Below are 26,359 nucleotides of genomic sequence, written 5' to 3'. Positions count from 1 at the left end.
CAAACTTCCTCGAATGCTGAGGCTACCCCTACCTCAAAAGGAGAGGAGAGAGAGAAAAAAGTAGAGTGGAGTTGAAAGAGACGTTTGAAATGTAGAGGCAATAAGATGCCGCTTAAAATTACAAAGCTATTTTCAATGGCTGTGTCTGACAAAGCGAGACGAGAACGCCGTTTGGTCGGCTTCTTGGCGTCTCGCGTCTACTCTTGACACGTGGAACATGCCGAAGCGTTTTCGCGACCACGTGCTTCGTATTAACCGAGGCTACCTGTTAAAAAACAGTCATATACTAATCAATGCATATTCCTCACATGAACGCGGACTTGAGTCAATATTAGATTTCTTTTACTCCGTACTTTCATAAAAATTTCCCTTGGAAAGGATGGATGGTTGCCGAGAGAACGGCGATAAAAACTAAAATGCCGAAAAATTCTCACGGTTGGACTATCGGATAGAACTCGACAACCAGAGTTGCGCCATCCCCACCACGCACTTAGAATGTAGCCATCTGCTGTACCAGGGCAAGGCAACATATTCAACCTTCTTTGTCAGATTGCTGTTAGTCTGCTTTAGTTCAAGAAACAAAGGATCTTGCGCTGATTTAAAATATATTTGCAGCGGCGTACCAAAAACTGATCTACATAAAATATGAGAGCAAGCGGCCAGATTGCGGCGTACGTTCGTCCTCGGATTTGTGCTCGCACTACGCCAAATTAATTGTTGATCGGCTTCTTCAGCTCTTCTACACTTGTTCTCAGACCCCGGGCTATGCTTCAAGTCACACGAAATGTAGTAAAAAGTAATTATATTTCAAAAAGGTGTGGAAATAAGATTAATAATCTGATGAAGCGAGAGGCAAGTGAGAGAGCTAGACACAATGGGCATGGTGCTCGCGACGAGACCATCACAAAAGCGAGGGGCATGCGGCTCGCTCGTCAAGGAGCACGGGTAGACAAATCTGGGGGTAGGAGCTTGCACGGCTAGATTTCACTTTAATCAATGCTAGAAAACAAGATGTCAATTTGGAATCGCTGCAAGAGAGGAGGAAAGAAGACGAAGACAAAGAAAAAGTGGTTGGACAGGATCACGTCGAGACACCGCCGCCACGCGCGGAGCCCCGTGCGCATCGCAAGGATCAGACACACCCTAGGCTTTACCAACGTTCATGCACTTATCGGGAGATTCGTTGGTTTGATGTTGTTTTGGAAAAGAAGTAGCGTCAATGGGTAGACGTTGTCAGGCCTTGAGGGCCTGGTGAGCGCACGGGGGAAGGGTGCCGCTCGGCCGGGACTGCCAGGGCTTGGCCAGCCGAGAACAGATGAGCTATGACTTATCACGCTCTACCGCGGCCAATAATTTATGACTGCAGCTGCGTCTAGCTTGCCAAAGCCATTGTATTTAGGGGTAAACACATAGAGTAACAGAGGCTGAATTAGGTTTATATGTACAATTGAATGTTATTGAGTAGGAGCGCACCTGCACTCGGCTAGATTCGGCCGCCTACTTGGACCAATTATTGGCGAATTAGTTTCATGTGTGGCCGATCATTAGAGCAAGTTTGATCAAGTGCTGTTTGGAGGGGTGAGCGCCCACTTCGTTTACTTTTCAAGCGTGGTAGATGCGTGTGAGAGAGCGGGCAATATGAGCAAGAGAAGTGCGTTCTAAAAGCAAGGCTTTTGTCAGGTGCGGCCTGGCAGCGCAAGCGAAGCCTGAGAGAGACCGTGCTCCAACTAGACTTTTCGGCGACAAAGACTGACATATGGACGCCTACCTCACATATGTTTTACTTGACAGTTATTCCTAATATACGGCTTCCATTCTTTCCTCTTTCATACCCCCTCTACTAAATATCTCTTCCTCTCTCTCTCCCCTTCTCTCTTTCTTCTTCCATCTCCATTTCCATCTTCGCTCCTCTCAGGAGCGCGTTTGGCGAGCACGGGCTTATCAAGCGCGCTCCTCAGTCGTCCAATCCCAAACTGCCGGCTTTCCCCTCTTTGAATAAATAATGGGTCCCCGATATTCCCGAATAGCCTTTCGATGTGCTTCATGAGATTTTAAACTTGACACAATAGACCAATTTGACAAGTAAACGAAGTCCGGGGCTTTCCTCTTTCTTTCATGTTCTGATTTTATCATCATTATAATCGGAGCTGTATTGGACAGATGCCTAGCAGCCTTGTCCGCTGCTAAATGTTTCACTTTCGCGGCTTTTTATAAGTGATTATTCAACGTGACAAAACTCTCGCCTAATTGAGACCATTACGGACATGTTTCAGAGATGACTTTATCAAAGAAAAGGGGGTGAATTTAGAGAAAAGCTAATAGCGTCTTTTTGTGCGCCGATTTGATATAAATCTGTTTCTCGTACGTAAAATGTCAAATCAAGCGACAGGTCCCTTTCTAAAAACAGATGGCTTCTCAGATAGGTGAAAGTATTTTCAGGCGAAGCCAAGCAGACAACCCTGGTTTATGGCAAAACAATCCAAACCTGTGAAATAAACGTTGCTATAGACACAACGAATCGTCTATTGGATTCTTCAATTATTGAAAAAAGAAGATAACTCGTATCAACTACAAAATCAATCTTTGAAGAAAATCAATCCTTTTTATAGGGTCATTTTATCTAAATTTCTTTTATGTTCAACAAACTAAGATTGGGTGTGTTGTCATGTGAAGAGACAACGATTACAATTCAAACGATCGCAAGGAAATATAATGAAACACATGTAATACCATATTTAGTATGGATCAAAAAAGGGATTAATATCAGTATTTCAAAATAGATCTTTTTGAATCAATGATGACTTTCTTGGCAGTTTTAAATTCTGTTGAAACTCCTGTTAAAAAATGAATACTTCAATAGGATGACTACACCTTGTTTTGAAATGTGCAGATACTGCGAATTGCATGTGATATGATATGGATATGAAAGAACGAAATACGAAACTGCAATAAAACCCCAAACTGGCTATCACCTTTTGCTAGGTGATCATTACCCCTTTGCCTCCCGTCAAACCTATCACCCTGTACATGATCGCAATGGGATCAATTTCATATAACCCAAGGAGTTTAGAAAAACATCTTGAAACAAAGGAATCATCTTCCCTCCCTGCGAACACAGGTGGATGAGAGTCACGTGACTCGAGTTTCGTCACATTGAAGGACCGTCGGAGCATTCCGCAGTGTCACGTGATAGAGGGCGTACGTCCTCACTTGCTTCTCTCTTCATTTCGTTCGGTAGAAGCTGGAGATCGCGATGGGTTTAGTCATATCAAGTCTATTCGACGCCCATCCATCGACCGGTCATTATTTACAATCATTTGGCATGCTTGGCATTAATCTGATATCAATATCGATGTCAAATGAATAGAAAGACTACGTCTACTCAAGTTATTTGTATTATACGTTCATAAAAATGACAATGTACAATTTGATTCGTCGAAATGGATATAAGAATAAATCTTACGTCACAGGCGACAAAGGTCAAGGGTTATTCACTTATTGACTTCGTTGATTTTAGCAGATAGCATCATAATAGATCATCCGACTTTGAGTGATTGCGTTTCCGATGCGGATGAAGGATTATGAATTTGGTGAGATGTATTTTGGCAAATCGGACAAGTCAGGAAAAGATTGTGATGACGTATTAACCCGTTGACTGCTGAATTATCTATTTCCCATAGACTTAAAACAGAGGCCACCCGGTTCCAGCAAGCAATGGGTTAAGAGCAAATTAACAAAGAAGTACGTGCACTAAGATGGCAGGAGTAGGTGGACGATAAAGGGGATGGACGATAGAAATGAGAAACAGCCAAATTCAATAGATACACCTACAAACTTAGAGGTTGATGAGAGCCTGATGGGTTGTAGAATGTAAGAATGTAATGGTAAAATTAAATTAATCAATGCCCTTCTGGGTCTTTTAAGATGGGAATAAGAATGTAAATATATATACGAGGGATCCGGAAAGCGAAATGCGAATAGAAAGGATCAAAAGGATTCTACATGTGTTGTAAAATGAAAAAAAGCAAGACCAGTCTTCTGACATTACCCGTGAATCCACCAACAAAGAGTTCCCAAAATAAGACTGAATGTGTGAAAGATGAAAGTAGGGATAACACAACATCATCTGAGGTGGGGGGGGGGGGGTGGTAAAAACAAGACACGCAAGAAGAAACTAAGGGGTTCAATAACTGAAGACGCGAAAAGGGGACTGCACGAAAGCGTTTTATGAAAATACCGTAATGAGAAGGAGACGCAATCAACAGATAAACAGAATGGCGGCGATGACACGAAACGGGGGGAATCGTAGAACAAGAGAATGTCTCTTATTTTATCGTCATTATACTTCTAATATTTCATCTTCCCGACAATTTTCCCGCCATCTGTGCGCCATTCGCGCACCATTACTCTCATCATTTCAGCTTCATGCGTTTTTATGTGCGCACATTCCCTTCTCTTATTTCATTACATGCCTATCGCTCGTGTAATGTGTCTTCGCAAGTGAGATGCGAGCGTGGGTCTTGGGTTCAAGATCACTATCTGATCACGTAAGAAAATAGGAAATCTGCTTTCTGCTCTCTTTGTGAGTGCAATGGATTTTGGTCCACTGCCCGTTTGAACATGAATTTATTAATTACATGCATCTATGAATATTGCTATACTTTGAATTAACAATATGGTTCAGCTTGCCTTTTTGTTTTCTCCAAAACAGTTTTGTTCTCCTCGAAAGGGGTCTTGATTCCTTTGATTAATAGGCCAGATATTGTTTTTTCCCTCTGCTTGCGCATTTTTTGTGAAATTGTTTTCTGATTAGTAACTCCTTAGTCATTCGTAGTGCGGAAACTATTGTTTTATGCATTGACGCTCACGGAGAAGGTTAGGGGATGTGCCATTCCGTGATAGTAAATTAAAATACGATATGTAATGATATGAATAAAAGAGAATTCGGAGAAAAGGAGAGTTAGAGATAGTGAGAGAGAGAGAGAGAGAGAGAGAGATTGGGAAGAGAGTATGGATTGAGAAAGAGAGAGAATAAGAGAAAGGGAGAGATAGAGAGCGATAGAGAGAGAGAGAGAGAGAGAAAGAGAAAGAGTGAGAGAGGGGGAAGCGATAGAGAAAGAGGGAAAGAGAGAGAGAGAAGAGAGTGTGGATTGAAAAAGAGAGAAAATAAGAGAAATGGAGAGAGAGAGGGGAGAAGCGATGGAGAGAGAGAGAGAGAGAGAGAAAGAGAGATTCGTATCCATATCGAATATTATCTAACCATTCATTTGTTTTAAGATTTTGGTCAATCAAAGCAATCATTTTGTTTAACGCCCCCCCCCCCCCGCAACAACAAAACACATACAAATTAAATTAAACTAAAAACATTGTGCATTTGAAGGAACACTTTTCAAATTTATTTCCAAAATATGACTTCATATTTATCAGAGATTGATTAATAATATTTTGTTTTCTCTGACCCTTTTTTCACCTCTTTTGTGTTTATTCATATCCCTCCATTTTCCTCACGAATCACCGCTAACCGGTTACCGAATCGTGAGAGCGAGGTTTCGAAACCATCCCGTCCTTCGGCTGCATAGGCTGCAACACAGATATCGTACACAAACTACCTGCTCCAAACAGGTGCCATTTACCGCGTAACCTCTGCCCCGCTGCGTGAACCGCGCCGGCTTACAGGTTGTACTTCCGTTTCCGCCTGGCTGTCAATAATATTCGAAGTGTGCGCCACGCAGCGAGCGGTCTGGCCACAATGCGCTATAGAATAAAAGCTGAACCTATTTATGGGCAAGTGAGGTATAAAAAGGACCCTTATTATTTGGACCTCATACCCGTTTTAAATGTCATTACTTTTGGTGGTTGCATTGATTGACTTGCGAGGGACAACTATTTGATTCCCGGGCTGATTTGACCAGTAATACCCACAAACAAAAACGGCCTGCGAAGCCGATTGCCTGAACGCCCGCCTGAGCGTTTTCTTTCTTGTTTTCATTCGTCTTCTTCTTCTTCTTCTTCTTTTTCTTCTTCTTCCTCCTCTTCTTCTTCTTCTCCTCCTCCTCCTCTTCTTCTTCTCCTTCTTCTTCTTCTCCTCATTTTCTTCTTGTTTATTCCTTTTTTCCTTCTTTTGTAAATGTTTTTTTTCTTTTACAACGATGTAGATTAGTGATTTCATATTGCAATTTGGTTATTGTTATTTTGAATATGTTTAATAATACTTTCCCAATCTAAAGTAATATCATACGTCAAATATAATGAACCATAAATTTACCGGGTATAGTATATCAAAGAACAATATTACAGTTTAATTTTCGTCTTCAAATAGATAGAAAATAACACGACGTAGGCCTGCCTTTTAGTCAAGAATAGATAATGATAACGTGTTTTTTTAAATACTACGATAAAACAAAATGGTGGCAAATGAATAAATTTGACTGAAAAAAAAAATCTAACGAACAGATAATACATATTATCATCATTATGATAAAAGTACGACAGAAATAATAATAAATATAGTAATAAAATAATAATGATAGAAATAACATAATAATAATAATAATAGTAATAGATAACAAGAACAATAACGGGGCTGTAACGTCGAAATAATACAAAATCTGAACAGGCAAAAGTAGGCCTATGTACTAAAAATCGATTAACGATGAAATGAAAATAAAAAAATATCACATTATAGATCGGCCACTATGGTAGAAAAATATAATAATTTGACATGCGCCTCACAAAAACAGAATATTATTATCTTTTTGTCTTTTTTAACGGGAGGCAGCCCCCCCCCCCCGCGCTGGGCTATTGGAAAGTGCTCTATCATACATGGTCACTGAGAGGGCAAGCACTGAATCCAATGACCGGGGTAATAATATATTTGTAAAGCGCTTAGAGACATTTGTATTAAGCGCTATATAAAAGCTAAATATTATTATCTCATCAAATCAGCTCTCAATTTAAATAAGAAAAAGGGGACTATAGGGGACCAATGGTGACTGTTTGTTATATAGAGGGCGAAAATAGCTTTAAGTAGTGCAGTGGGGCTTTAACATAATATTTTTTGAGTTAAGGTAAGTCTAGACTCGCTGGCTGACGAACAGTCTCCCCCCGCATTCGGACATGATGGTGACAATAATTTCCCAAAAGCGTCGATAGAGGGAGGTGTTGGATTAAGCTATCTCCCCTTCCCTTTCCGAATCAGGCGACCAGGCGCGAAGAATTATAATGCATTTTAAAGAGCTTTCCTCTCTTAATGGGATATTACTACTATAACATTTGTAATAAATTACCCTTTTTTTATGAAAAAGCTTACAAAATAATCAGCGGTCCATTTCATTTTACGAGGTGATACAATGATTATAAACTTTGAGGTCCTCTGTTTGGAGAATGATTTCAAAGGAATCCATTATCTGCCTGGACACTCCAAATGCACTAAGACCCCCTCCCCCATACACACACATCACACGAAATACTTTTTTTTTTTTTATGTTAACCTGTTGATTATTGAATTATCTCAACTCCCATAGGCTTAGTACAGGAATCGTCTGGTTCCAGTGAGCAATAAATAATATTATTTAACGCAGTATAAAACAATACATTTTTTTAGCCTAATACAGACGCCACTTGTGGACAGGGGATCAAATGGGGGACGTTTTATACCCCTATAGATACATCAATATGCCATGTATCTCAATATTACTACCCCCCCCCTTCTCTCTCTCTCTCTCTCTCTCTCTTTCTCGTGCTCATCCTTTCGCTCCCCCGCTATGTTCATTTTGTGTCACTTACTTCATGACAGTTACAACCATTTTTTTTAATGTTCCATTTGCAGGCTTACAAAAATGAAAGGTTAAATTCCAACGGCATTTGAAGGAAAATACTAATTTAGAACTTTCCTCAAAACAAAAGGGCTTTTAATGGGAAATAACGACCATTAGTTGTCGAATCGACCGAAGTGATTGCAATCACCTAAGTAATATTCTGATTTTCAGACCCTTTTACCGAATGATCGTACGTTTTATGCTGCACAAAAATTCAATCAGTTTAATTTTGGCCATTACAAGTATAGTGGGTTATTGATGTAGACAAGTAACAGGTACATGAGCATTTAATGCTCATGTACCTGTTACAGCTCATTTTATGTATGTTATTACCAAAGAACAACAGATGTCAGCCAGGCACTCAATAGTGTCTGACAGTAGAGTATAGAAGGTAAACGGGTTTCCTTGCATAATTTGAATAATAGTACACTGTAGATGTTTAAATTACACAGATAGGACATAATTTATATGACATCTTCATAATTCCTGCAAAGTTCTACAGAATGTAATGTAATGTAATGTTGGCTGCAAAAGTATAGTATCTTGAAAGTGTTTTGTAAGCAAAATTAATATACATCACTTTCCATCTTCCTCCAAAACGTTACTCGAGCGATTGACGTCCAGTGAGGTTCGAATCTTTGCTTCAGTGATCTAAAGAGTTCTTCGCATAGTACTGCAGTTAAGTTATAGAAGTAAATAAAGTTACGTTATACTAGTCAGTCCTTTGTAGTATCGTAATGAAAATTTCGTTTTATTTTGTCATAATAACACATCTTTGATCATCTTTCCCCTTCTCCATCATTTCATTCGGCCCATAAACATGAAAAAAGTGAAGAAACGATTTTTTTTTTTCCTTCAGGTTATATAAAAAGATTGCACATTGAAACTAGGTCACCATATTGAGGGTTTTAAATCATATTTCAAATTGCCTAACATCAGTGAAAATGTAGCGTGATATACTCAAGGAAAGGAGGAATTACATACAAGAAATAATGTTGTTAGAAACATTTAAAGGAAATTGAAGGTCCAATGGGGAAAGTAGAAAACTGGAAGTTATAGAAAGAAAAAAAAGTCCCAGGAGTGACTTCGATATCTGGACTTGTTCTATTAATATTCATGACCGCCCATGATACTGTTATAGTAGTACGCCAAACAGGCAAGCCGACCGCGGGCCAAATCCCGTCTCGGAGCTATGCGAGACCGGCGTGAGACCCAGCAAACCATAGTCCCAAACCGATCGATGTTCGCTTAATATGTATTCATACTCTTGTCAAAAGGGATCGCAGATGTGCGTAGATCGCATGTGATACAGAAGACAGAGCTTGGTCCTCCTCGGGGTTCAAAACAGGATAGAATTAGTCGCGCTGGGGCAGGATTTAACCTTCTTCTCTCCACGCACAGGGTCAGAGCGCTTCTTAATCGCTCCCCCTTCTCTTCTTCCATTGTTGTACATTTTTACTTCATTTTTATGATAATAGTCATTAATCGGTCGGGAAATCTGCCCGCTCCGGTTTAGTTGGTTGCGATGTCCATATTACGCGCGCGTTGAGCTGAGCCGAACTTCCCGAGGGCTATATACGAAGTCTCTGGCAACTGTATCGGATTTCATTATATTAGCTTGTATGGAAGGGTGCGACACACCAACTAGATCGTATATATATTTTTAAAAATTATATATACGCTTTCATTTACCGAGATCATACGCTTTTAGCATATCGGTAGCCTGAAGAGACTGATACGCTATAAACTATTTGTTCAATTAAAAAAGAAAATTAGTAAAAGATTGGGAAAAGGTTACATGGTAACGGTGATAATCATCTTCACTGTGTTTAACTCGATAACAATGATCTGAACAATTTATTCGCGACTCATAACCATTTTGATATATTAATTGAAGATTGTCCATTCGGGCGTTTAATAATGTGTTTGAGTACTTTAAAATGTACATTATTGATATTTTGTACGATATTTTTCACAGTTTGTAATTTGTAGCAGAATTCATTCAACTTATCAGCACTTCAATGATTCTTAAACCACATTTTCACTGAATATCACTGATTTTTCGACCCCCCCCCCTCTTTAGGCTGTAAAACAGGGGCGGTGGCCGATTCACACCCACCCCCCCCCCCTTCCCCTGGATCCGCCACTGTTTTGGTGTTTTTGACAGAGATTTCGAAATATTAAAGGAAACTTTTTTGGACTCATTTGCTTTTTTTTTTAATGGCGCACAAATCGTTTTCCCAGTCCTTATAACAAGTGTCTTTCATTTGTATTGATTTTTATTTGTATAAACTTCATTTACCAAAATATATCACGTGAAGTATATGACACTGACATAAATGACATACAAAAGATGGGTCGTCATGAGCGACAAAGGGCATCCCCTATTAAAGGATAAATAATGTACTAGGCCTATATACTATTTGCAAGCTATTCATATAGAACAAGAGATGGAAAGTAATCTATTTAAGTATATATTGCATTTTGAATAATCAATTTTACGGAGTTGTTAACACTAAAACAAATCTTTCTTTTCGTGAAGGATTGAAGCTTCGTACAGTGGTATGAATTGCACTATTTATGCAGAGTAAATATGCTTGTGTGTTCTCGTTATGAGTAATTGTCGAGTCTCATCCCGCCCTGTGTTCTATCCTACCCTGCCTTATACTTATAGTAGGGCTAAAAGAAGGAAAAATAAGGGGGCATTATTATGTTGGTTCTTTTAATATGATGACAACGATAGTGGTGGAGATGGTGATGATAATGGTAATGATGATGATGATGATGATGATGGTGATGAAGATGATGATGATAATGGTGATGATGATGATGATGATGATAATGATAATGATGATGGTGATGATGATGATGATGATGATGGTGATGATGATGATGATGATGGTGATGATGATGATGATGATAATGGTGATGATGATGATGATGATAATGATAATGATGATGGTGATGATGATGATGATGATGGTGATGATGATGATGATGATGGTAATGATGATGATGATGATGATGATAATGGTAATGATGATGATAATGATGATGATGATGATAATGGTAATGGTAGTGGTGATGATGATGATGATGATGATGACAATAATGACGGTGATGTTAATGATACTTTTGATGTTGATGTTGATGCGAAAATGATGATGATAATGATGCTCCTGCTGCTGCTGCTGATGATGATAGTGGTGATGATGTGGTTTTAAATGATGACGCTGATGATGACAATTATTAGAGGTTCTTGACGGATATAATAATACATTGATTTAAAACGTGTTGTAACCGTACCAGCAGAGTAAAACATAACATAGAGAGGTAGGGGGTAGGCTACCAACCCTTCTCTGTTTATGTTTAAATGTCAGATCCTCTCAGAGGAACATTATCTTCAATAACGGAGTGGATTGATCACCCTTCCCATAGAACCGTGTTATTCGAGCATGAATCAACGTCAAACGAGGTCCATGCTTCCACGTAGTCCAGTCGTGTGGCAACCCGTCTGTCCCCCGTCATATACCACCCCTATACTATGCTCATGTATAAACACACGTGACTTACAAAATACAATACGGTATGTCTTATCCAACAGCTTGCTTGGTTAATATGTAATAATAATAGTCTGCCTCCCACACCAATGTCAAGATGGATATGTAAATACTCGGCCACCCCCTTTTGCCCCCCAAATAGAGAAAGTTTACAGAACTTCCAAGTTCAAATTTGAATTGGGTTTTGTGCGGTCTTGAACTAGAACGCGCGAGCTATTCATACGCGCGTATCACGTTTTTCGTTCCGTGTGTGCCATCCCTTCATTCATATGCATCTACTTTCTGTTCTTGTTTGAACGCAATATGGTTCTGTTGACATAGCAGATAAAAGCAAAGATGTGTAACCGGGACAATCGTTGTGTTAACTGTTGAGATTGCGCGCCGCAAGTGACCTTGTTTTCTTAGAAAGAAAATATAAAGTAGGGAATGAAAATGCCGACGAAGACCAAGGAAGGAAACAAATATATAATTCTATTTTGTAATCGAGACAGATAGAACACAAAAATATTGCCGAAAAGAAATTGAAACACTCTATATTTAACAAAAAAGGATAATAAATAAAAAAATATCAATATAAAAAATCTCATTCAATAGATTAAGGAGAAAAGCACTCTGCGCAGGGTAAACATCATCACATAGAATCACATGGAAATAGAAGGGGGAAAGAAATAGAAGCAGTTTAGCCCAAATAATACAGCTGATAATAATTCATCTATTCGTTTTGTTTTATTTTGTTTTGGGTTTTTTTTTTGTATAAAGGTTGTGAACGTTCAATCGGACAGTTTTCAGCATATTTCAATACAAGCAAAAAATTGAATATAGTATGATGATAATTTTGCAGCCACAAAACGGCAATGACAATCAAATAAAATCAAAGACTGCATAACAATAATTTGATAAATCACAATTAATCATTATTCCCTCAAAGAACGTATTCTCATGAGTTCTTATGAGGACAAAATCATTTTGATACTGGTTTAGTGGTTTTGCAATAAATTCGTGACCTAGTTGACATTCGATCTCAAAATCAGGTTATATGCAATTATTTTGTATAAACCAGTTTGTATCTTATTCAGAATAATTGTCTCCATCCGATATAGTTGCAGAACAACAGGTGAATCATAAAATTCAATGAGTTTTCCTTGAGAAAAAGTGCAAATAGTTAAATGGTTATTATCATGCTTTTCATAATCATAGTGATAAAAAGACTACGAGAATATCTTTATTTTTGTTAAAAAAGTAAGAATTTTAACTCTTAATGACAAATTGAAAAAAATCTTCGATTTTGGACGAGGTGTAACTGTATACAGTGATATTCCATGATATTAGTTTAATGATAATAGTGACAACTGTATATGAAAATGAGTAACGCGCTTTTGATTGGACAATAGTAATATGCCCGTTGTGGCAAATGAAAAGAGTTACCAATACTGAATAAGAGCTTAGTTCCGTTGTATAATTCTTTTGATTCAAATAATTTTATTTCTCATGCAAAACATTGTACATTTAATAAGTATATTACAAACAATATACAATAAAACGACAAATATAATAGAAATAGCACGAGAAAAGAAGAACTAACTAGAAGCAGAGCTTGTTGAAGTTTTAGTTCCTTAGTGGATGTTTTACAATATATCTTGAAAACAAAGTGTACTTAAAAAATCAATAAATTAAAAAATATGTAGCAAAGAAACTATGAACTTTTTGGGGAAAAATGAAATAAAATAAAATCATAGAGGGTTTCGCGGAAGACAAGATTAATATTAAAGGTATTACCCTAATTGTTAATATGTCAAATAGATAGATAGATAGGTATATAGATAGATAGATAGATAGATAGATAGATAGATGAGTAGATAAATAAATAAATGTATAAAAATTGAATAAACAAATTAATGAATACAAAGATATAGAATAAATGCATAAATAAGTATTGCATAAGTAAGGAAAGAAAAGAAAATCTGTTAATTTCGAAGGCTTATCAAAAACTCGCATGGAATTACAAGGCCATAAGGAGTCATAAATTAATTTGCGTTGATCGATATCGTTCAAAATGGATAGCCTTGTGTATGAAGCGTGCGAACATTAAAATCGCATATTATTCATAGTCGGAACGTAAATTTTCTCTAGCAACCTCCGCCCACCCCCCCCCCCTCTCTCTCTCTCTCTCTCTCTCTCTCCTTCTCTGTACCTACTTCTTCCTCTCTCAGTCCCTTACCCGTTCCCACTCATTCCCTTTCTTCCCTGTATGTCTCTCTCTCTCTCTCTCTCTCTCTTTCTCTGTCTCTCGTTCTTCCTTCACCATCTTTTTCTTCTCCTAGATGTAAGTGTTGCATAGATTTCTCTCTCTCTCTCTCTCTCTCTTTCTCTCTCTCTCTCTCTCTCTCTCTCTCTCTCTCTCTCTCTCTCTCTCATCCCCTCCTCTCCCTCGTTCTCCCTCCACCATCGTTTTCTTCTCTTATATAGATGTAGGTGTTGCATAGATTTAAATCTCTCTCTCTCTCTCTCTCTCTCTCTCTCTCTCTCTCTCTCTCTCTCTCTCTCTCTCTCTCTCTCTCTCTCATCGTCCTCCATCCACTATCTTCCTCTTCTCCTAAATGTAAGTGTTGCATAGATTTCAATATATATATATACACAACGTCTATAGCTCATCCATGCACCGTCCACCGTCCAACATCTATTTCTTCTCCTAGATGTAAAGTGTTTCCATATATTTCAAACGCTTGTCTATCCTTGCTTCATAGAAAAGGAATAAAAGACGACAAATAAATATGCATATTCTCTGCAATATCCTCAGGCATTAAAGCGAGCTTGAAGACCGAACTGCCATACGCCCATTTTCTTCTTAAAGGTACCTCTGTAAGAATAGCATAATCTTTCTCCTTCTCCGCCGTCCCCTCTCTCTCTCTGTCTCTCTCTCTCTGTCTCTCTCTCTCTCTCTCTCTTTACCTATCTCACACAGGAGGTACAATCTGACGACAATCGTCTCCTCCTGTTATGAATATTAACAGCAGTATGATACATTTTGGAAGTCAGATTGCAAAAGGAGATAGTGATATCTTGGGTATTAGATGATCATCGAGCGCCAATCACTCATCTTTCTTCGGAACATTCGTCGGGCGATTAGTGTCCCGGTTGCCGATAATTATTATTACCCATGTAAGATCTGGAACGTCATCTGTTGCCATAGCGCATTTTCTAAGTCAAACCTGTTACCTTTTTCGTAGCCAGATTTAGAACGGGCGATATAGCTATTATGTTTCTTTCTCTCTTTCGGTTGTTGTTGTTAATGTTGTTGTTTTGTTTGTGAAAGAGAGTGATTGAAAAAAAGATCGCGCTATAAAGCTCGTCGACTGACTCCTGGAGAAATTAAACAGTCTGCTTTGCTTGGAGCTCAACTCGGTGATCTTGAGGCGTTTCGGGACCTGCTAACAAGTACAATTGAACATTGCAAATGAAAGAGCGGGGGCTGAAAAGAGAGCTGCAGCTCATAGCTCAAGCGGAGAGAAGAGTAACGTGATGGGGATGACTTAGAAGAGAAAGAAAGACTGATGGAGATGAAAAGAAGAAAAGTAGTTCGAAACCTTACTATAAAGCCCTTTGGGGAGGTAGAAAAAAAAATGGAGGGGAATGGGTATGTGTGTGTGTGTGAGAGAGAGAGATGGAGAGAGAGAGAGAGAGAGAGAGAGAGAGAGAGAGAGAGAGGGAGAGAGAAGGAGGGAGAGAGAGAGAGAGAGAGAGGGAGAGAAGGAGGGGGTTGAATATATACAAAAGAAAGGAAGGGTAAGATGTTTTGAACTGTTTTGACAATAGTGTTGCGTCGAATGGCGTTTACTTGGCGATCACTCAAACTTGAGTCTTATCTGAGGGTTAGATCGAAACCATTTCTTCGTCATGAAACATCGCAGTCAGGGCTAAATGTACAGGCTATCCCATAAAAAATAAGGGCCTATTGAAGACTTTCTTTCCCATCAGCTCGACTTTGCCATTTGAAATTATAATAACTGGAGTAATAGTGATAATGATGTCAATAATGATTATTACTGACGATGATAATGGTGATGGTGGTGGTGATGAAATGGTGGTGGGGATGAAACAAATCATGATGCTAGTTCTACTTCTAACAAATGATAACAATAATAACAATACAAATAATAATATTGATAATAATAAAGAAGAAGAAGGAAAAAAGAAGGAGAGGGAGAAGGAGGAAAAGGAAAATTAATTGAATATATTATGATTATTATTAGTAGTAGTAGTATTAGTAGTATTATTATTAGTAGTATTAGTAGTCGAAGTAGTAGTAGTAGTAGTAGTAGTAGTATTAGTAGTAGTAATAGTAGTTATAGTAGTAGTAGTAGTAGTAGTAGTAGTAGTAGTAGTAGTAGTAGCTGTAGTAGTGGTAGTAGTAGTAGTAGTAGTAGTAGTAGTAGTAGTAGTAGTAGTAGTAGTAGTAGTAGTAGTAGTAGTAGTAGTAGTAGCTGTAGTAGTAGTAGTAGTAGTAGTAGTAGTTATAGTAGTAGCAGTAGTAGTGGTGGTAGTAGTAGTAGTAGTAGTAGTAGTAGTAGTAGTAGTAGTAGTAGTAGTAGTAGTAGTAGTAGTTGTAGAAGAAGTTGTAGTAGTTGTAGAAGAAGTAGTACTAGAAGTGGTAGTAGTAGTAGTAGTAGTAGAAGCAGTAGTAGTAGTAGTAGTAGTAGTAGTAGTAGTAGTAGTAGTAGTAGTAGTAGTAATAGTAGTAGTAGTAGTAGTAGTAGTAGTAGTAGTAGTAGTAATAGTAGTAGTAGTAGTAGTATTTGTAATAGTATAATTATTATTGTATAATTATTTGTGTTCCTTTAATATTAGTAGTCGAAGTAGTAGTAGTAGTATTAGTAGTAGTAGTAGTAGTAGTAGTAGTAGTAGTAGTAGTAGTAGTAGTAGTAGTAGTAATAGTAGTTATAGTAGTAGTAGTAGTAGTAGTAGTAGTAGTAGTAGTAGTAGTAGCTGTAGTAGTGGTAGTAGTAGTAGTAGTAGTAGTAGTAGTAGTAGTAGTAGTAGTAGTAGTAGTTATAGTAGTAGCAGTAGTAGTGGTGGTAGTAGTAGTAGTAGTAGTAGTAGTAGTAGTAGTAGCAGTAGTAGTTGTAGAAGAAGTTGTAGTAGTTGTAGAAGAAGTAGTACTAGAAGTGGTAGTAGTAGTAGTAGTAGTAGTAGTAGTAGTAGTAGTAGTAGTAGTAGTAGTAGTAGTAGTAGTAGTAGTAGTAGTAGTAGTCGTAGTAGTAGTAGTATTTGTAACAGTATAATTATTATTGTATAATTATTTGTGTTCCTTTACCTTTTTTATATTTTTTTTGAAATATTTTTTTCCGTTGGAAATGACATACATAAAAATGAGCTGTAACAGGTACATGAGCATTTGTCTACATCAATAACGCACTACTAGTCATGTCCAAAGTTAAACTGATTGAATCTTTGTGCAGCACAAAACGTATGACCATTCGGTAAAAGGGTCTGAAAATCAGACTATTACCTAGGTGATTGCAATCACTTAAGTCGATTCGAAAAATAATGGTCGTTGTTTCCCTACTATAAGCCATTTTCAAGCCCTTTCATTTTGAGGGAAGTTCTAAATTAGCATTGACTTTCAAATGCCGTTGGAATTTAACCTTTCCATTTTGGGGGCCTTTAACGGAGAGTGAATGACTGGAACAGTTTACCACTGCCAAGCACTGTTTATCATTTTGCTGTATTCTAGTTACAGAATGGTTAAGATTTGGTTTACAATGGGACAATGGGACACAAGCCCCCCCCCCCCCCCTCCCCCCGCCCCTAAACCTCCCCTATAGAATAATGTTATCAATATTGGATATTTTAATAGTGCACTTATCCACCACGAAAGGTGCTCAAGGCACTCCAATATCTTCACGACTCTGCTACATTACAGTTTTCAGTTATCACAGCATTCAAAGAATTCCTTCTTACCGTTACCCATTTAACACCTGGGTGGAGAGTGGCAAAAGTCCTTTAATGCCGCAGCGGTAATCGAACGGTGAACCGTGTGATCCCCGTTCTGACGACGTATCCACGAGACCATGACACATCTATCCAATTTTAACACCCCTCCCCCCCCCCATTTCCAAGAACCTCCAAATAATTAAACAAATATTGGCAAGCCCGACAAAGAGATACACATTTTAAATATTTTCACAACATGGTCTAAAATGAGATTTTACATCACAAATACTTGTTCATGGTATAATTTCGATAGCGACCATACACCAACGAAGTTGTTTGAATACAAAAAGAGTGCTCCTCTAAAGCATTGCAATAGAATGTTTTCAATGTTATGCCTCCTCTGCCAAATAAATTGTTAAACGATGAAATTGCAGATGGGCCGGATCATAACTGATTGACTATAGATGCTCCGACATTAACAAGGCTAAAGCGGATCTAGTTGGCTTAAAAATTGGCCTTGATCTACTTTTATTCGTATTTCGCAATTCTTTGTTTTTGTGTGTTTTTTGTCAAAAAGAGGAATATCTAAAACTGTAAAATGATATGACACTGATTTATTTCGATGATAAATAAGAGAAAATTTCATCAATGTCCATATGTAAACAAAAGTGGACTAGGACTGTAAAGTTGCCCTGTACTTAAGCAAATCCGAAGTTTCTATTTCCCTTAGGGAAAATTTTCAATCATACATGCATATTTTCAATCGGATATTGGTCAAACTTTCAGCGACCTGCTTCTTTCATTTTCTGCTTCTATTAAAACCAACTTAATAGAGGGTGGACTTCCCTTTAAAGAGGATTTTTGTTGTCATGAATTAAGATGTATTGAGCGGGGACAATCTTGAATAGCTATTGCCATTTGCAGGCTCCATTTATTAAATGTTTAGTTATTGTAAATGAATGAATGATTGAATGAATGAAAAAACGGCCCCCAAGTAATCTCAACTTTATTATTCGTTGTCCGATTTTTTTTTTAAACATAAACATTCTGTATATGTTTTTTTTTTTTTTTTAATTTCATTTTTTACCAATTCGCTCTTTAATTGTAAGGGACGTCTCTAATTAAAACAAGCGTCATTTTGTCACCAGGCGCCGTTCTAAAATATTTTGGGAGGGGTGCTTGGGGGTTTGAAGGTTCTTGCATTTCTTTTGGGGGGAGGGGGGTAGAGCCCCAAAGCCTCCTTTTAGAACCGCGACTGTTTGTCACACCCATAATCACGATGCAGTCAAAAAATGATTTTCATTCGACTGACGGAACAAGAGACCAAGTTTGGGTATCAGATACAAAAATAAATGATCATTTAGACAATCTGTCAATGATATTTTGCAGAAAAACAAACCACCCCTTTGTATGTATCTCTTCACAGATTTTTTTTTTTTTTTGAGCCGACCATCTACAAATTAACTGTAATATTATTTATACCACTGGAAAAAAAAATCCACGAAGATTTCACAATCGGTTGGTGCCGGTTCACATCAAAGCGAGATAAGAAACGGAGACCACGCAAGCTAGTTAAATTTTACGATATCGGGTACGAAAGTTTTCTTTATAGTCCGTCAAAAGAAAAAGAAAAAACAGAACAGAATTGTGAGAGGATAGTTTTGAAATAGCTGCTAGAGATGAGAAGGTTGCTATGGTAATAATATACGACACCCGAATAAGTCACCCGACACGCTCCAAAACGAAGGCGGGGGGAGGGATTTGGAAAGTCTAATCTTCTTCCATAAAGCACGTCTGGATATGTTTCATTCTAAATATAACTTTATTTATAACTTTAACACGATCATAAAGCCTTTTAAAGGCCCACTGCACTACTTATGGCTACTTGCGCCCTCTATAACAGACAATGCATAATCGGTGATCATTGGTCCCCCATGATCCTCTTTTTCTTATGTTATTTGAGAGCTGATTTGATGAGATAGCCACCTGTCCAGTGACCTTGTAGTCTGGTCTAATCCCTCCTCTACACTAGTACTGAATGGCTTTTTAAAGACCCATTGCACTACTTATAGCTACTTGCGCCCTCTATAACAGACAATGCATAATCGGTGATCATTGGTCCCCCATGATCCTCTTTTTCTTATGTTATTTGAGAGCTGATTTGATGAGATAGCCACCTGTCCAGTGACCTTGTAGTCTGGTCTAATCCCTCCTCTACACTAGTACTGATGGGCTTTAATAGTCTCCACCATCACATGTGGGAGAACATTACAATATCATATTACGTAATCGGAACATGAGGTATATGATAGGGTATTGCAATTGCACCAGAGTTGGATTTTTGGAAGTCTTGGCGATCACGTTTTGCAGGCATTGAAGATGATCTCAAATACTTAGGACTATTGTCATTTGCATCTTCAAACACAAAAAGATGCGTTTTTTGTTACACTTCGTAGAAATGTTAGTTTCCAAACCAAAAATGAGGAATTTATCAAATATATACATGTATAAAGGGTTGTTACAGAAAGTGATATTCATAACGCTAACGTGTCCTGACGAAGTTTCAAATAAATGATAATCCCGTGACGGACCAGATAGTAAAGGAGAGACTCTCAGCTTTTCTTGCGATGGACAATCCCTTGAGATAAATCTCAATCTCATTGTCATCAGAGTACACAAGTATTTTTCAGGATTGTGTTTGTCATTGTTATTGTCGATGTTCGTTATGATTTATAGAGTCATCATAAATATCATTCATTTCCAACCTCATTATTTCATAGGGGCTGCAGGGAGTCTTTGGGCTGCAGCCCTCCTATGTGAATTTAGAGATTTTAAAGCCCGTCTGCACTAGTTTGGCCAGGGGGATTGGACCTCCTGCAAGGTCACTGACAGGTGGTTATCTGATCAAATCAGCTCTTAATTAACATAAGAAAAGGGGATCATAGGTGACCAACAGGCACCGATTGGGCATTGTAGAGGGCGCAAGTGGCTATAAGTAGTGCAGTGGGGCTTTAAATCATTCGCGTCTTATTCGAGTAATGATCGAGGTGCTCTCTTAGTTTTTCATACCACCCATAATCATCATGATAATGCATGTGTTTCGTATTATTTTTCAATCGAAACGAACTAATGTGATGAGGAAACAATATTCGCATAAATTATATACTGTATATCAACATGATCGAAATCGCCATTTCTGTAGCATTAAACTGAGTATGACAGTTCCTAACACCGTGCACATGACTCACCAAGATATGAATCGTCAGTGCCCTGTTGTTAAAATTTAAAAATTCGTTTTTGTCATAATTTCATCATGCAGCTTTCATCATTATTACCGTCACTTTAGCCATTTTCCAATGACATCATTACCCGTGTTACATACCATATCGTTAATATCGTCCTAGTTTCAACATTATATTAGCCATCACCATTAATTATTCACCATCGTAAGCACAATAACAACATCATCATCGTCATCGTCCTCATCGTCGTTGTCGTCGTCCTCCTCCTCCTCCTCATCATCATCATCATCGTCATAAAAATCAACACCACCTTCTCTCTCTCCCCCGTCTCTCTCTCTCTCTCTCTCTCTCTCTCTCTCTCTCTCTCTCTCTCTCTCTCTCTGTCTCCTCCTTCTCCGACTAATCAATCTTGTCATCATAATCATTACATTACAGTCACCATCTTCGTCATCACCTCTATCACTATCACCACAACCATCATCATCATTATCGTCATCACGGAATAGCCATAGCCATCGACATCATCGTCCTCATCATCATGAATCAATTATCCACAAAAATGAAACAAAAATGTACAAATTAACACTTTTTTATTTTGGCAAGATATATTCTTTTCCATTTCTAAAAAACAAATTGATAATTTCATACAAACAGATTTACAAGAATCAAAAGTATATTATTGTACAAATACTATTATACAAACATAAGATGGAATGTAAAGGTCTGAGTATAGATCAACGAGTAGATGGATAATTAATTATATAAATAAATAAATAAATAATTGAGTACAGGTATGTGCATCATGTACAAATTAAAAATTTCAAACAAAGTCCAGAATAAACAGAGCGCACAAAAAATGACCAACTGTAAAATGTTAAGCTAGCTATGCAGATAGCATGAAACTAATTGCACAATACCGAAGAATATAACCCCAAAATACATATTTCTGGAACTTTCGTCACAGTAGTTTTGAAAACTTCTTCTCTTCATTACTAGTTAAATTATTTCGATTAATGTGTGTCGCATTTAGTTCCTCATAAAAATAATCTGTCTTGACCAAACGCATTATAAAGTTTAAAACTAATTTCATGTGTTGGGGAAAGTCCCCTTTTCGTCACAGTAAACAAATGAAAATCTACAATGATTATTAGTTTTGATATGCATTCAATTTTATTTTTCCGGCGTACAAACGCACCTTAATACGTGTTTTGTAAATAAATGGTGTCACTTAAAGTATACCTAATCGTTTATTATCAGATTGCTCACGAATATTCCCAATTGATAACAGTTTTTCTTGAATTTTCTTTTGCCTTTGAAATTGTGCAGTTGCATTTTGATAGTATAATGATTAAATTTACTTTCCGGTGCTTCAATTTCGCTGTTATATTAAAACACGCAATTCATGTTTGCATGATTCAGTCAAATCATCATCTTTTGTGGTTTGTACTTTCAACCATTGTTTCATGTCAGGCTTGCAAAAAGGAACACAAGTAAGTCTCTTTCTTCCCCTAAACCAATATATGCATTAATGTGTATTACATTCACCATATTCGAGCAAGATATTGCCCATCTCTCTCGTAATACGTAGCGAGTATTAAAAGTTAGAATGGCAAGTTAAATTGAGCAAAGTGCTCTATAAAGACATAGCTGTACACGCAGAAAAATATATATTCAGAAAATAAATAATTGCAAAACATCCACACGTACAGGTTAAATGATTACAAAAATAGAATTCCTGCTCGATTCATTCCAAGGTAGCAGCATTTGTTCAAAATATAATTCATGAGCATGGACTCAGTGACAGCTATTTGAAGCAAGTGAAATTTTGTCTAATTTGTCGTTAAAGTCTTCAAAGCGAAATATTCCATGAGCTCATATTCAATTGATTTAAAGTACCCTTTCGGGTAAATATTTAAGGCGTATTGTAAATGTATGTGAGGCAAAAAAAGAATGCTGCTACCTCATAAATCACGTACCTTAGGCAACATGTGGCTTCATTATTTAGTATTTGGTGCTAAACAAAATCGTTTATTGCAATATTTAGTCCGTAGAACGCACCCGTTTTCTTCTTCTTTTTCTCTAGAGAACTTTACCCTTCATGAGTTGAAAACTTATCAACGTAATTGTTCGTTCTCAAATCTTCAAATATACATAAACATGTCTAAATGGTAGTCTTTCCACTCCCAAACAGATCCAGATTAGCGGAGTATCCAGCACAAGGCGAAGAAAGTGCACCCCAAAAAAATCCAGGGCAGTTGGAGAAAAATACTGTGGGAAAGTAGTATGAGAAATTATCCAACAGTATTCCTAAGTATAAAAAGAGGTCGCAGTTCAATGTATTTGGAGGGTGGGGGCATGTCCAAAGGCCTACATAACACGTGGGATTCGGGAGCATTCGGGGTATGTTTCGTCACACCAGTTTATTTTGTCTTTGCATACACAACTGCAGAAACGTTACTTAATTGTAAGAAGGTTTTCAAATAATGTCTCATTTCCCCCACTATTTATAACAATGTTGGTATCGTAACAAAGTTTATGAGGCATATATTAGCAATCGATATAACTGTTGATTATCACGTGTTATTTCGAAGTTAATAGAGCCCCTTCTCTTGAAAAAAAAAATCATCTCTTTGTTTGTTTTTTTTCTTCTTTTTCCTTACTAGTATTTACTTTTTCTTTTTCATTTTCCTACAGCGCGTAGAGATGTTAACAAATGTATTATGCGCTTTATTAGAACTGTACTATTATTATTATTATTATTATTAAAGAATTGTAGGCCGAGTTTTAAAAAATGACAGTCAGAAGAAGGGAATTTGAGTTGTTTATTTAGAAGAAGACGATATCAGACAGAGAAAAACAACGATTGTAGATGACGGTGATCGATCACGGGTTTCAGTTATCAGCGGTGTCCTCAGACGACAGTTTTTCTTCGTCATCGCTTGGCGAGATCATTGTCGTCGATGTCTCCACGATCGATGAGGACGTCGAATGATGTCGCCCGTGACCGTTGCTACGTGATGACGTCACTTGGTGATGGCACTTGCAGTCATGTGACTGAGGTGAACCCGGGTGACCTTTACCCTCTTTCTTGTACTTGACCCTCCTGTTCTGAAACCAGATTTTGACCTGAAGAAGAAAAGAAAAGAAGAGTTGCGAATAAAATCACCGACTTTACTGACAGGTTCACATATTAGTAGGCCGACCTTTCTTTCTATTTTTCTGCATGCAGGAAGGGGTTAGTACCAAGGTGAAGACAAAAGTGACCCCCGGCCCCCCCCCCAAAAAAAAAGGAATAGGAAAAGAAAGAAATGATTGGTAAATAGTAAATGACACCCAATTTTGTTAAGATGAAGAAGATATATATAGGAGGCTCCGAATAGAGGGAAGTGAAAAGAAGAAGACAGAAAGTAGTAATAAATGAATTAGGAGGAAATATAAAAAAGGAACATTTATTCAAATATGATGATGATGTATAAAGTTAAGGCGTAACGGATAAATAATTCGAAGCACCTTTTAAATTAAAGTTAGGGAATTATTTTTAGGATGGTGCAGTGATGGCAGGTGACGGGAAGGACAAGGGGGGGGGGGGTGGGTATCACCTCAATCACATCGACAATAGCCCTTACTAAAAATTGCGTGGATTGCATTACCAAGGTTTTTGTCGATTTGGAGACGATTTGTCGATGTACCCCACCGATGAAATATGAGGGAACAAAATAAAACATTACTCCCAATAATCGAGTAGAATCTTTTTGGAGTCGATTTGGCGGTGTGACAGTGACATCACACAGGTGACAAGGTATAGTGGTTCGTTCATTTGACTTTCAATCGTAAGGCTGAGGGTTCGAATCTCAGGCGGGCATGAAAGTCATTTATTAATCCTCATTTGCTACTCTCTTCCCAAGTGTAAATGGGTACATGACGTGCTTGGGCTTTTGTTACTTTGGCGGCTCGGCTATGACCGTGGGTAACATGTCGAAACACCATGAGCGTCACAGTATGACGTAAATGACCGCGATATAATTATGAAGTTAGTATTGTTATCCAACGAAAAAGGATTACCAACCTGTTTCTCTGAGAGATTGAGGTAGGTGGCGATCTCGATTCGTCGTAGTCGAGAGAGGTACATGTTGGCCGCGAACTCCCGCTCGAGTTCGAGAAGTTGCGTGCTCGTGAATGCCGTCCTTATCCTCTTGCTACTCTCACGGATTTGTTCATCGGTCTGGTGACGGTCAGAACCTGGAGATTTGAAGAAGAAGAAGAAAAGAAATGAATCGTAAAAATCAAAAAGTATTTTCAACGCGAACAGGAGGTAATCGTAGACGTATTTATATCTTTTGTGACCCACGTATTGACTTTAAAAAGTAGAAACATGATCTCTTAGACTTTAAACAAATCAACCTAGGACATTTCAGTAGTTTAATCCATTGAACTTTGCGAACATAACATATATAATAATGACAACATATCTCCTACTGGCAATACAATTTCATATTGATATCGCCCTTGAGTCGATTCTCGAAAGTCTTTTGTGAGCTTATTCAGAATTTATTAAAAAAGGTATTATACAATAACGCTTTAGATATAAAAGCTCAGGCCAGGAAAATAAAATTTTTCGGGTTGAAAGTTGTAGCCAAAGATATTGGGGCCACCTAACGTTCAAGCTCTAGCACATGATGGCGGTCTCCTGTATTTTTTAAATTTTGAAATGAGATGTCAACTACAGTATGTGTTTGTTTGTTTTTAAAGGGATTCAATTGATTTATATTATGATATAATTATGTATGTATTTTGACTTTTGTTAAATATATATATATATTTACCTAGTTTGTAAATTCCTTTTTTTAATATGTTAAAAAATGCAGAAATAAAATCAAACAAACAATCAAAAATGTTGTACGTTTGGAAATATATGATAAATGAAAGCCGACAGAAGTGTGCCGACAAGGTTTTTTTTTTAAATCATGATCGGGCGATAGCACCTCTCCTTCCTCTTAGACAAGGCTGGTTTTGCATATGGAATGAATGTAACTTGAAATCTATTCCGAGCCATATTTGAGTTATATGATCCGTTGATGAAACTTAAAATGAATGAGGTTCTAAAGCTTGATCATGTATTAAATAAAAACTATGTTAACGTCGTCCTCTTTTGCAACAAGACCATAATATTGCTCAACTAACATGGCTAATATTTAGAATTAACTTCCAAGGTTCACAATAAAGCCGATTTATTTATTTATTCATTTTTTTTTGGTGGTAATACCTACATGACCGAATCGAAAGAATAGAAAAAAAACTCTTCCAAAACATGACTTCAGAGTAGTTTGCTCATACGCGTGCTATTCTTTGTATTTAGGTGGGAGCTATGTGACAAAAAATCAGGAAATTGTTGAACGAATAGAGACTCGTATCGTTCCCATTTCCTAAACAATAGGGAGATTGGACCATGTTTGATGTTTGATGATAACCTGATTCAAACAAAGGGATCATGGCTATAAATTGAAAGCGGACTCTATGAATTAATAGAACAGATATGAGAAGGGGAAAGTTGAATAAAAAGGGGGGCAAACGTGAGTTGTACGTAGTCCGTTCTGCCCATTTGACGTATGTTCGTTATATTTTTTATTTCCTCATCTTTGCGGGTAAGTTTGATCACTAATGCAAGGTGAACTCGGTGAGGTCCGCTTGGGGAAGTAAAAAACAGAGTTGTCACTCAACTTCCCTAACGACGGGGGAAAATACCGTGAAATTGGATTTTATCGATAATTACATGTTTTTCCTAAAATTCTATCCATTCATTTCTTCTCCT

The 26,359-nt window shown here is 37.6% G+C and overlaps 1 protein-coding gene across 1 annotated transcript in view; it reads right to left on the bottom strand.

Annotated features, from left to right (window-relative positions):
- Positions 1-23,318: 23,318 nt before the first annotated feature.
- Positions 23,319-26,359, bottom strand: part of LOC579267 (GS homeobox 1) — a 10,472-nt gene continuing 7,431 nt past the window's right edge. Inside the window, exons 2-3 of the mRNA XM_779393.5 lie at positions 24,617-24,789; positions 23,319-23,676 (exon numbers count right to left, since the gene is read on the bottom strand). Coding sequence (XP_784486.3) covers positions 23,443-23,676; positions 24,617-24,789 — 407 coding nt within the window. The 3' untranslated portion in view covers positions 23,319-23,442. The remainder of the gene's footprint in view (positions 23,677-24,616; positions 24,790-26,359) is intronic.

This window comes from Strongylocentrotus purpuratus, unplaced genomic scaffold, assembly GCF_000002235.5.
Source record: "Strongylocentrotus purpuratus isolate Spur 01 unplaced genomic scaffold, Spur_5.0 spur5_scaffold_11, whole genome shotgun sequence".
Classification (NCBI taxonomy): domain Eukaryota; kingdom Metazoa; phylum Echinodermata; class Echinoidea; order Camarodonta; family Strongylocentrotidae; genus Strongylocentrotus; species Strongylocentrotus purpuratus.
Note: the sequence above shows the minus strand (reverse complement) of the source record. Positions and strands in the feature narration are given on the sequence as shown.